At 41.4% G+C, this 13238-nt stretch overlaps 1 protein-coding gene across 1 annotated transcript in view; it reads left to right on the forward strand.

The window, feature by feature from the left end:
* Positions 1-7828, forward strand: part of pex5la (peroxisomal biogenesis factor 5-like a) — a 112599-nt gene extending 104771 nt beyond the window's left edge. The window contains exons 12-15 of the mRNA XM_069680646.1: positions 1115-1333; positions 2461-2626; positions 5119-5276; positions 7569-7828. Of these exons, the coding sequence (XP_069536747.1) occupies positions 1115-1333; positions 2461-2626; positions 5119-5276; positions 7569-7770 (745 nt within the window). The 3' untranslated portion in view covers positions 7771-7828. The remainder of the gene's footprint in view (positions 1-1114; positions 1334-2460; positions 2627-5118; positions 5277-7568) is intronic.
* The last annotated feature ends 5410 nt before the right edge of the window (positions 7829-13238 follow it).

Genomic DNA, 13238 nt, shown 5'->3' on the forward strand with positions numbered 1-13238 from the left:
CCAGTGGACTTCTGCTGCAGCTTGCATTGTGTTTGTTTTAGTCATTATGTAATGGCTCCATCTGTGAGGGGAGTGTTTGTGTATGAAGTGAGATTAGATGTTTAACTGGCATTCGTCCTATTGTTGCTACACTGTCAACACTTTAGTTGGCACGCACAATGTTATCTGTGTATAATCTGCCTCTTTAAAGCACTTCGTTAAACAATGCCAAAGAATTAAACAAACCTTCAGACAAAACACTTTGTTTTGCTAGAATGTCGGTTTTAACTTAAGTTTTTTTAACTTTGCCTTCGTCTATATTGTTTTTTAGACTTAACTTTTGCAGTTTGGTAATAGAAGAGGCAGCGTGAGAGATTTGTGGTTGTTTTATGTTGGTATTAAAGGGACAGGCAGCTCAAATATGCCAAACCCGTCCTTGTTAAACATGGGTGTCTGGTTGTTCTGGAGTAGGGTAAACTATGCAGACGTTTCATTTTTACACCTTGTACACATGGGAAGCTAAACATCCTGAGCAAAGAACATCGTCCTTGTTGAGCACTTAGTATTTTGGTGGCCTCAACTAAAGTTTATATAACCCTCACCTTCTGAACATTGCAGTGGCAGACTGAAATAATTTAGTCCGACTGAGATTATGAGGCTTTACAGGAAATCTGGCTTGAAAATTATCTTGATGAAAGCTAAATCTCGTCTTGGCCTTTCCTCCGGTCTCTTAACTAATCCAAGTTGTTCATCCTGCAGTGCTGCTCTTCTCCCCTTTTCAATTACAGCGGCCAGCGTGGATCTTAGTGGCATTAGCCCCAGTGATATAAGTGGTGATATAACTTTGGTACAAAAACACTTTCCTTCTCTCGCTCTGAACAATCACAGAGGGCATTTTTCCTACATGCAAATCAGCTAACCCTGGTGCTGAGGGCAGCGTGCAGCCCCGGCCTCTGCAGCAGGGAGCAGGAAGGGTGCAGCTCCTCCATCCTGACCCAGAAATCATTAGCCTCTGCCTGATGTTCCCCTGCTTTGGCCTGTCCCAATTAATGCCTGTCAAGCCCAGCGTTCCCTTTGAAGTTGCACACCTTACACCACCTCTTCTCTCACATGCCCTGGTCCTCTCTCCATCCAGGTGTTTGGAGCTCCACCCAAACAACCTCCCAGCCCTCATGGCTCTGGCAGTGAGCCTGACCAACACCGGTATGCGCAATGACGCCTGCGAGGCCCTGCTCCGCTGGCTGCGGCACAATCCAAAGTACAAGCACCTGCTGAAGGGGAAGAGTCACCTGGTCGGATCGCCGAACTCGCAACGCAGGATGTCGCACGCTCTCAACATGGGCAGACACGAAAGGTGGAGTATTTAGACTTAATTGTGTTCAACATGCTTTACAATTAAAGGAAAAGAATGGAGGCTTTTGCTGTTTCAGGGAAAGTTTAACCTTTATGGATACATATTCATGCTCTCTCATCCAAAGCTGGTCTCAAGTTCACTGGCAAAATGACTGCATGTATCCATCTTGTCAAACTGCTGTAGGAAGATGGTCTGAGTTATCTTAAGCATGAAAAATTAAGGTTTTATAAGACAGAAAAAAAAGGTTAAGCAGCTCTTTATCAAATCATTCATGATTATACTGTATGATCTCCCCTCTAATCCATTAAATATTATCCTTTTCCTGTCTGCTGATTACTCCATCCCTCTTCTCTCTGCACTTCTGCCTCCTCCTCCTCTTAAGCCTCTTCTTTTGTTCTGACCGGCCCAGTGGAAACTAAGACATTACAAAAAAGGGAAACCCTTATCTTTACCCAAAAGCTCAGGACCAAATGACCACTGAGGCAGAAGAAGCTGTCCAACTGTCATTTTCATTCCTCACTTTAGTTCATCGGATCTCAAACCGAGGCTCTGGGCCCTCTGCGGGAGACGTAGAGCGAGGCGAGCATGAAAGAGATAAAAGTGTCGACATGAACGTTCAGGCAATAAGCTAAATAAAGCAATTCTGGTGCTCATCTTTCTCAGCAGGACCCCCCACGCAGACACTTTTACATGGCTCGGAGTGGAAACGACCTGCTGCGAGTGTTCTGAAAACCTGTGTCATCACAGTTGGACTTTGCAGGACGCGGCTAAAGCAGGCCGATCCTAAAGCAGGCCGATCTGAGCTTGTTAAAAAATCCTTCATTTAGTCAGTCACTCAAAAGAAACATGAATTTTAACTGTTTGTGTTACGAAAACACCGTCCAAAAACAATAACTAAACATTTTATTAGCTTTTATTAACTAACTAGGCTTCCAAACACAGAGGGCTTGCTCTTATTTCTTATCTCTTTACCCACCTGTCAATCTCCCTCTCTTCTTCTTACACTCCATGTTTTAAAGTTAACATGCAGCACCGGGAACATCAGAGCTATGCAATCTTAAGAGCGCTCACTCAGCAGCCTTAAGTCACACTAATCCTCGGCTCTGTGTGTGTGCGTGTGTCCACAGCTCCCTGCAACCCGAGGTCAAGGAGCTCTTTCTGGAAGCAGTTCAGCACAACTCTGACAGCATCGACCCGGATTTACAGACGGGCCTCGGGGTGCTCTACAACCTCAGCGGGGAGTTCAACAAAGCTGTGGATGCCTTTAATACGGCGCTATCAGTGCGGCCCGAGGTGGGTACACATTGCGCGCACACACACACGCGCGCGCGCGCACACACATGCAGATTAGACAGAGTGGAGCTGTAGTTACACAAACACTTGTCACAGGCAGGGACACTCTGCAGACACAAATAATCTCATCCATCGACTCAAGACTTTCCTCATCACTCCTGGAACACCAGACAGTTTGCTGACATATGGTAACACAGCAAATATATACATATATATATATATATTTATATATGGAGGATTCACGTGTCATTTATATTGTGTTATGCATAATTTAAAGTTTTCTTCAAGAACATAAGTAATTACCCAAGACAGAGTGCCATACTGAATGACATCTGCACTGGTACAATAGATCACCACCACTTAAAGGGTCTGTTCACCCAAAACCAAACAATACTGAACTCATTATATTATTATGAAGCTGATAAGCGACAGAAGCAATAATGTTTGAAATTGGCACCATTGTTGTGGAAGTTGTACAAACAGCTTGTGGTTTCACCTGTTCTACATTCCTACAACACCCAGCGTGTATTGCGCCCCTCCCTCTGAAAGGAACGGCCGAGCGAGAGACGCTGGAGTGAAATACTACCGTTTTTGCTGCAGGCAACGGCTCAGAGCGGTACAGAATCAGAAATACGATGAGAATATACCGGTGGATCGAGGGTGGGTCTGCAGTCTACATTTCATTGGCCCATTGGAGAAGCGGATAGCGTCCTCCAAAGGCACAGAGCAAAATTGCATTTTTTCTATTGTTACGGCATTAGCTCCCCATAACAGCATGATAGGACTGAGGTTGAATGAAATGCCATACTATACTAGCAGTGCGTACTGGTTTGGTCAAAATGTAGTGTGCAGTATGCAAACAAAAGCAAAATGTGCAGTATGCCAGAAATACCAAGATGCACTGATTCAGAAAAAATCTCCAGTATGCATCGGACCAGTCTACCTCGCCTACTGTATCCCACAATGCAAAGCGCTGGAACGTCACAGCGGCAGTTGAAATGACGGACAGCAGCAGCATTCCAGCAGAAGGGGGCGCTATAGCTAAAGAAGCGGAGGTTACAAAATGAATTTGCAAAGCTCCTCCATAAGACAAACTACCGCCAAACGCAGTATGTAGTATATAGTACGTAGTATATAGTATGTAGTATGTAGTATGTAGTATGGCATTTCAAACACCACTTTTGGGTCCCAACCCACCAGTTGAGAACCCCTCATATAGAGTAACCAGGATTAATTTCAGTTTGTTTCATAACCAGCAAAAAACTCCTCATGGGACCTTTAACCTCAGAAACATCATGAAGAGCTGATTTAGGTGTATCGTCCCAAAGGGAGATTTGTTTTCACTGCCAGTACAACACAGAAACAAACAGACACACACACTGCAACACATTGTACAGACTGTAAGCTCCGGTTGGTGAACACATGGGATGCACAGTTTTCCATGTAGAAACAACATCTCTGACAGCCGGTTGACTAAAGGACCGAAGATCTGCTGACACACACACACACACACGACACCAAGGCACACGCATAATCTGTCACACACCACACGTTCTCATGCCAACACATACCGCAGACATGAAGCCCTCAAGCTTGTGCACATCCTCAGAGAGATGGCGCCACAAATAACAAGGGAGAGCTCATGCAAACAGATGCAGCGAAGCACACACAACTGTCACAGCAATATGTGAAGCAAGGAGCGTCAGAATGTGGCCTCGTGAACTCTTGACTGGCACACTTACACTGTCGCTGATGATCCAGCCCCAGAGCAGAGATAGATTTAGAGCAGTCACCCACACACACATTTCATAGTCGCAGATTTCATGCAAACAAAAGAAACCGGCACACATTTACAACCACAAACTTCTCCTCCGTCTCTGCATCTCCGTCATGCAAATCAGTCTCTGTCCTCCAAAAACACTGTCCCAGGCCGGCAAGAGTATTACTCACTGTTAAATCCAGCCTCCCACATTTGACTTGGTAATATGGGCTCCCCTGCTGGAGAAAGAGCCCTGAACACAAAGGGAGATAATTATACCCCGCTGCCAGGCTTAGCCAAAGATGAAGGACCCCTATACTGTAGGGGACCATGACCTCTGTATGTGCCTGTCTACCTGCGGGTGGGAAACAACGACAAGGACACCCTGTGTGATGAAGCTCAGCTCTCCTTAAATTACCCTTGTTAGGTCGCTCGAAAAGGGGAGCTGTGTAATACATCAAACTCTTTCTTGTTATTTGTGTACCCTAAAAAGAGCATGAATAATAGCTCTATCGCTGCACCGTCATACTGTCATCGCAGATACAAGCTGAGTGATGTGTAGCAGCCCGGGTTATTTAGCTCAATTACACTTGCACTCTTAAAAACACTCAGCTACTCTAATTAAATGCACCCAGAAATATATAAATGCACGACATTAAACTGCTCTTCTTCCATCTTCACCCTCCGATATTACTCATCCATAAAACAACCCCACCTCTCGCCCTCCATCCAGGACTACTTATTGTGGAATCGCCTTGGGGCCACGCTGGCGAACGGGGACCGCAGCGAGGAGGCCGTGGAGGCGTACACGCGAGCCCTGGAGCTGCAGCCGGGGTTTATCAGGTCCCGCTACAACCTGGGAATCAGCTGTATTAACCTGGGGGCTCACAGGTGAGTGACCTGGATAAAGTCGGTATTTGGAATCAATACACCGATTTCACCACGAGCAAACACAGCTCAGCAAAGGCCCAGAGGGAAGGATTATTATAAAGCAACCGCCAATTAAATACAAGCCCAACATTACCTACTAAGTGAAATCTTTGTGTATGCCAGACAGCAGCTGCTATATTTCCATTTCCAAAAAAAGAACTCTGTGCCATTGAAGTAAATCTAGTGAAATGAGTTAAATCAAAACTCAGCAGTCCACCTGTTATGCAGCCGCGGGCTCAGTCCTTTCAATTATGCAGCAAAACATATACATTTTGTAATTAGGGTAGCAGTTAAAAACTGTTCTCATTATCAATAAACCTCCCTATTATTGCAATGACAGCTGGGATCGGCTCCAGCACAAATGCTTGAGTGATTATTGTGCAGAGAAAATTTATTTTTTGTTTCTACAGAGACTATGAAGTGAATTGACAGAAACATAGAAGGAAATATTTAGCAACAAAACACACAACATTTACACTACCACATAACCAACACACTAACACATAAAGTAACACCCAACAAAAAACAATCTCCAAATAAATGTGTTCACACTTTGACTAACACCATTCATACAACCAAAAGAATCAGCAGTATATTATCAAAAGTTAGGCAAGTAGCTTGCTGACGCCAGGAAAAAGTCAGGTCCGAGCAATAAACTAGATATCTGCAAAAGCAGCCGAGCACACAAATGCAAACCACACAGAAATACATTTAGCATGTTAGAACGATAAACAGCAAACACTTAGCTTGGTGTAGAGAAGAAGGGACCTTCAGCACTTAGCGGGGGAGCAATTCATCCTCATGAAAGAGCTGGAGCTGCTTCAAATCTGGAGACAGAAGAAATGAGAAAACAGCCTCAGTGTTGAAGGGACAGTTGAGGCTAACAACTTAGGCGACATGAACAATAGTCACTGGTGAAGCTACATGAGGCAACATTAGCAGGGGAGCTAGCTTATTATGAACTAATATGGAAGTAATGATAGCAGCCTTTAGTAGCTAACCTATTAGCTTATATTAGGAAGGAACACTCCCCTACTTACCACTTGTGTTAGCTAGCCATGCACATATTATAGTTTTTGGTGCATACAGCATTAAAAATTATGTTTAACATAACAATGATTCAACTGCCATGTGTGAGCCAGCAGCACAGGTTCAAGAGGTGTTTTTAATATTGACTAATTAGCTCCAACCAGGTGCAACAAGCTATAAAGTCTATAAAGTGGTTAGATAGATATGAATCAAAATTGTACAGTAAGTACAGTATAACTTTTGGTGATGAAGGGACTCTTTACAGGACTACAGATAAAATAAGTAATTTGCACTAGCTTTGCATGCTAAGTTAGCTTTGCATGCTAAGTTAGCTTTGCTCACCAGTGGGATAATGAAGTTTCTTAATAAGGTGTTCCCGTCACCTGTCATTGTCTACAATCCACAACTCTTTTGTTCACTGTTATTGAACTTCTGAGGAAAATGAGGGTAAAGATTACAAACCATTTTATTCAGGGAGTAGTTCTGGGAGTTTTACAGAATCCAAATAATCACAACAGTCCGTGAAGTTGGAGATTTACAGTTGTTTAGCATTAACTTACATGCTAATCAATCTAATCAATACAAAGCAAAGGAGATATAGAGAGGTTCGCCGTTGACAGCCTAAGAGGCCGCGTGGCTCAAACAATAAGTTTAAATACTTCCCAGTCAACACATATTGCTAATAGTAAGGGTGTAGTTAAAATAATTATTAAAGCTATTAAGAATATTGGTTCCTTCAATTTTCACACTAAGGCATTAAATCTACATTAACTGTACAACATTGTCTTCAGGCTACAATTAATATTACTAAGACTGCTGAAAAAAAAAAATACAAAGGAGAAACTCTTGCATCCTCCCCCTTCCCAAAGTCCCACTTGGTACAGTCCACATTGACAACACCTGAGGCATTCAACTGCACTTGTTCATGAGAGCACCATCCTCAACCAGGAAGTGGGCCTCGAAGAGAACAGTGATAAGAAGCCTTAAAGCTATGTTTGCGCTCTCTAAGAAATTGGGAGGATTTACTTCAACCCCTATCATAAAACAGCATGCAAAATACGGTGTTCAAAACATTTAATTTTAGATAAAAGCTTTGCTGCATTTTGACATGACTTTAAACACTCTGTGCAACATGCCGTTTAACATGGGAATACCTGAGCTGGATCAACCCTTGCAAGGTTTCTAAAACAACACTAACGGCCCCATTTTTTTCTGCTTCCCCAGAGAGGCGGCCAGTAACTTCCTGACTGCCTTAAGCCTTCAGAGGAAAAGCCGGAGTCGCCAGCAGAACCATCAGGTGATGTCTGGAAACATCTGGGCTGCTCTGAGGATAGCTTTATCCATGATGGACCAGCCTGAACTCTTCCAGGCTGCAAATATTGGCGACCTAGATCTTCTCATGCGAGCCTTCAACTTAGACATTTGAGGGATGGGAGGTTCTGACAGTAGCATCTCCCCCCTCACTTTCTTCTCTATTTCAGCCAAAGCCCAAAGTGCACACATCAGAAAGGATCAAATCTGATGTCAGAGACATTAGTGTGGTTTTTATGCATGTCAAAATTAACTACAGACGTCAAAGTTGTTATATTTTTGGCCCAAGTACCTTGGAGCAGTTCTGAGGACAGGTTCTTCCAAGTGCTTGAAGTGACTGCTTTGTGATGGATTTGCACTGCAATTTGTCATTTCCCTGAAGAGCACAAGGACGGGCAAAGATTGTACGAGCAATGCCTTAGAGAACACATCAATTAAAAACTGACTCATCCAGTGGAACAGAGCTAAGCCAGTGGAGACGTGCAGACAGACAGTTTCACAGAGGACCCCTCACACGCTGCTTTGCAGAGAAAAGACGAGGTCTTGAGGAAGAAAAAAAAAGGTTTCATTATCCAATTACTTTCAAAGACTCGAGACTGTCTCACCCTCCTGAAGGATGGATTTAGTGAGCAAATGATAAAGACTGCACCGTCTGACCTGGAACTCCAGACTGGGTTCCTGGTTTGTTTTCATCCTCTTTCAACAGAGAATAATGATACTGCATGAATAAGCATTTTCATAAATGGATTCTTGTTAAAAATTAACATACTTTAAGAAGTTTTCCCTTTGCACCTCAGACAAACAGATTACTTCCTCAACCCAAGTGGAATGTGCAAGCCAGGTTGTAAAGCCTTACTCAAATGCATGCGAACAACGATGTTTATTTACACTATTTTTATGGCAACTCAAAAACACTAAGCCATGTTCACACTGGTTTCTATTTCTTTAAATAACTGCCGTCTTCTGGACTTGAAAGCTTTCTGAGCCGTTCATTTTTGTTTTGTTGTTTATTCTTTATTTTTTCGGTTTTGGCTCCTGGCTTCTGTTTGTTCCCTTTATACCGACTGGAAGGAGAAATACACACAAAATCTGGGCAACATTGATCTGTAAAACCTTCATTAGTGTGGAAACTTTCAGTTTTCTCTCATGGAAAAAAGTTGTTACAGGTCTAAAAATATCTCTTCCCTCTTTATGTCCTAGGAAGGCTTTAGTAGTCTACACATCATTCTCCTGACAGTATGAATTTCCACACAGTCTAATACCATTACAGGTAAAAGATGTGTAGCTGCAAGCCAAGTGCTTAAAGGGGTTGGGTTATTTCTTAATCCAGTCATTTGTATCTTTGCCGCGCCTCCACGGGCAGAGAAGCTCACACATTTAATTAAATCACTTTGCCTCAGCCATCATGCATGATTTAAATATTTATGTAAGCTCGGGCAGGAAGCTGCACACATTTGAGAATGTTTTTGCTTCACCATCTGCAAACCTCAATTCACATAATGACAATGAAAAACATTAAGTTATCGTGCATCTACAAAAACACATATTTGAAAGCAGCCAGTTATTCCAGATCATTCTTTTTGCACCACCTCAGAAGCAAAGCCTTCTTAAAACACACTTTTCTGCAAACCGCTTGTGTTCTGTCACGAGTTTGAAAGTCACTCTGTGCAGTGAACTCCACGTTCCTCGCCGTGCAACAGAGTAAATGATAGATAATCTGCTGTTCTGTGGAGCTCAGCACCTTGCTGTTTAACAGGCGTGTCCACAGTCTGGGTGTGCTGTACAAAGTGGGTTTCTATTCTCAGATCCTATGCAAAAGGTCATGTTTTATGTTGCCATTCTAAATCGTCGGTTTGTCCCTGAATGCCTCAGCGGACCAAAAAGGAAAAGGTGATTCCGCGCCTCGAAAGAATGCTATCAGGGGAAAGCAGAGACCAGTGCAAGAGCCATTCATTCTCCAAACTGTACAGCTTTGATGTCATGGTCTGAACAAGAGGAAGAGCTTCATTAGGAAACTGGGGGACAAAAAAACAAGAGAGAAACAGAAACACACACATAGAAAGAGCATCCACCTGAAGTGTAGCCTTCGTGTTTTATAACCCTGCGGTGTAGCGATATGTCTTTGACCTCAGTTGCACCCTCAGAATTCACCGCCGTGCATCAAGCTCTGCTGTCAGATACCTGCTTTATTTCACCGGTCGCTGCATTTGCTCTCTGAGAAGCTCACCTTGGATGCACTTTGAGGAAAAATAGTAACTTCTAGTGTTGTCCTGTCAGTTACAATAATATGTTACCGACTGGTTCTAAAACTTTACAAGGAAGATGATATTTCAGGCTGAAGCAGATGATGCTTAAAACATGTTGGCAGAGCTTCTCTGTGGCCGGCCATGATGTTTAATAGATCAAGGAGGGAGAGGATCCCGGTAAGACACGGCACATATGTGCGTGCCACTTACAATCTGCATGCTGACAGTGGGCCGCACAATGGCAAAGGCAACGAGGTCAAAGCAGGGGTGCAAATGTATTCACTGTCTGAGAGATTTTATTAGGATGAAAAGAAACAATTGGCAATGTAGCTTTTTTTTCTGAGATGATTTGGGCGACATCCAGTCGTCCATCAGTGCTCTCCTGTTGAATATTTCATCGTCTTTGGAACACTATGTAATGTATTTGCAGCCATGCTAGCAGCACTGCTGTACAAATGGAAATGTTGGTCTGTTGGTCGACCACTTTGATGAAGACCAAAGTATCTCAGCAAACTTCGTGGACTGACGTGAAATTCTTTTTGTCCACATGCGCGAAACCCTCTGAGTTTGGTAATCCTCTTATTTTTGCCATGACATAAACTTTGGACTAGCTAAACATTAGCATGGTAGCATGGTCATTGTGAGCACTTGTAGCCTCACTTAGCATGGCTGTACTCTTGTTAGCATCATGTTACAGCTGCACAGCTACATCTGTTTCAGCCAAGTGTTAGTTTCAGTTGACAACTTCCTGCTCAGTCACTTATAGTATTTATTTGCTAATGCTGATAGCTAGAGGCACATTTGAGAATCATTTGAGAGTCTCAGCACGTCCAAGACCTTTCCTTCCATAAACAGAACTCAACCGCTTTAATAGTTTCCTGAAAAGATTGGTGAGATCCATGGACGTTCCTCCTCAGGCCAGTATCCCTCCATTAACACATCTTCCTCTCAGCTGTCCTTTGAGTCCACACTGATTTTAGGAATTTAAAACATGATGTCTGTTCAATTGTGATTTCCAAAATCTAGTTTTCTTATGAGGTTGTAGGCCTTTGCTTTTTTGCATTTGTAGTTGTGTTAAAAATGAGAACTTATTTTTTTAAAGAGATCTTAAATTGCTGGCTAATGATATTAACTGGTACGGTGCACATCATACTGCGGTGCATTGAGATAGGATGCCTGGTGACCGTTTTCTTTTGTAGACCCTTCCTACTATCGGACCTTCTCAGGTGAACTGACCTAGCTTAACGCATGCTTCTAAAAAAAGCAGATCAAGCTTGATCGCATGCTAGATGCTATACATTTATTTTTTTGAATGCTTTTTTCATTTGTATGCATGAAATACATGGAAGTGCTTTCTTTCTCTCCCACTAACGTATAGAAATGAAATATATCATGAAGTTTCCTTGCAATATTTCTACAATGCACTTTTAAACATCTGTAACCTTGACAAAAAGTGATGTATATATTCAGTATATATTCTACACAAGATGCTTTTTCTGGCATAGAAATAGCGAGTGTGCAAGGCTTGAGCAGAGAAATACTGGCACATTGCTACAACTGGTTAAAGTTATATTCAGTAGAAATTTTGTAATTATGACTTCTACAAATTATAAATGTATTGGTAACACTTTCAGTAACCCCAGCCTATAAAGTTAGTTAGTTTTCTAGTGTTGAAACTTGATCAGGCTCAACATTATTTCAATAAATTGTTCTGCACACACTCATAAAGCTACAGTAATCTGTTAGTAGGTTATTTAATATAATGTTATTTATTGTAAAAGCATTAAAGCTTCATTAGTTCTGGTTTCATGTCTTCAAAAAAAATCATGATAATTTTGAAAAATGAACATTTGAAAAGGTCAAATTTATATGTTCAGAAGCCATTTTACAGCCTTTCACATGATGAACTATATATGGAGACCTAAGGTGATAAAAAACAAACAAACATATGAATTATGAATAAATACAGACGTACAAATAACCTGGGGAAAATCTAAATTAATCCTTATACTTATATGGATTTCCATAATAGCAGACTGTATTACAGATTGTTTATGTTTGATTATAGCCTGTTATGATATTAGCTGACGGAACAGAAAATCACATAACTGTCTCTGACCTGTTTGTCTTGATTGACAGACAAAAACTTTGTGATAAAAGATTGAATTCATAAATAAAAAGGTCACAGGAGAAAATGCTGTTATAAAGCAGAGAACAGACTTTGAAAATGACATTTTAAAACTATCTTCTAGTTATTATTGTGAAAGAATATATATTTATTAATTTTGTTTTTCAGTTTAATCTTTATTTATTCATTTTATTTACTTGTTGTTTATATTTGGATCACTAAGTTAAAAGTAAGACAATGTAAATTGTGATTTAATACCTGCCAAAGTATGCCTGTAAGACGGAAAACCAAAAGGGACACAATTCAAAAATGTTCTAATAATACAATGTATGCAACCTGGACCTGGTTAAGCAGCAAACATGATGGGTGGCTGCATTAACTAAGTAAGGGATACTGTCAATGTTATAGCGAACGGGCACCAACGCAATGGGGTATGGTTTGGATTGATAGGATTACAGCTAGTCCTCCAGATTCTGGATTAGAGCAGCACCCCTAGCAACGGTATGTTCTTCATAGCAACGGTCTGCTGTCGAGAAAAAGCAGACCTCGGAATGCCGTAATTAACCAATCAGAGTCAAGTTTTTAAGACAGCGGTGTAATATTAAATATTTTATAACATTACATTACTGAAGCAAACAAGAGACTCTTATTCTGAGGAAACTGGCTTCAATGCATTGAAGAACTGTAGACACCTTGTATTCATCTAGGAATTACATTCTAAACACATATATATACGTTATTATTTCTTGCCTTGTGAGTGTGGTGATAACAATTTATAGATGAGTTTAGTCCGTGCATTTAATATGCTCAGGCTCTGTGAAGCGTTTATTATGTGCTGGCTGGGGTTCATGAAGGTTATCAGTACATGCTGTGTACATTCTGTCTTCACTCCTTTAATTCAACATGTGTACAAAAGCAGTTTGTCTGGTTTATTTATCGATGCATCAGACATGTATGAAGAAAAAGATATTTTGATGAATGAACCTAGAAATTATATACTTTATATACAGTCATTCGTTTATTGAAACACCTACTATAATGCATATTACTCCCTGTATAACCACGAGGAAAGCATTAGTACCTTTGAAACGTACAATATGAAAGTAATCTTTTAAAATAAACTGTTGTTATATATTCTACGCTCCTGTGTCTTTATTCTGCTGGAGGAACAAGTCACACTTTTTAGTTCATTCTGAAAGAAGCAGAGTC

Source organism: Semicossyphus pulcher, unplaced genomic scaffold, assembly GCF_022749685.1.
Source record: "Semicossyphus pulcher isolate SPU_LCO1_2020_fin unplaced genomic scaffold, fSemPul1.0.p SCAF_4, whole genome shotgun sequence".
NCBI lineage: Eukaryota > Metazoa > Chordata > Actinopteri > Labriformes > Labridae > Semicossyphus > Semicossyphus pulcher.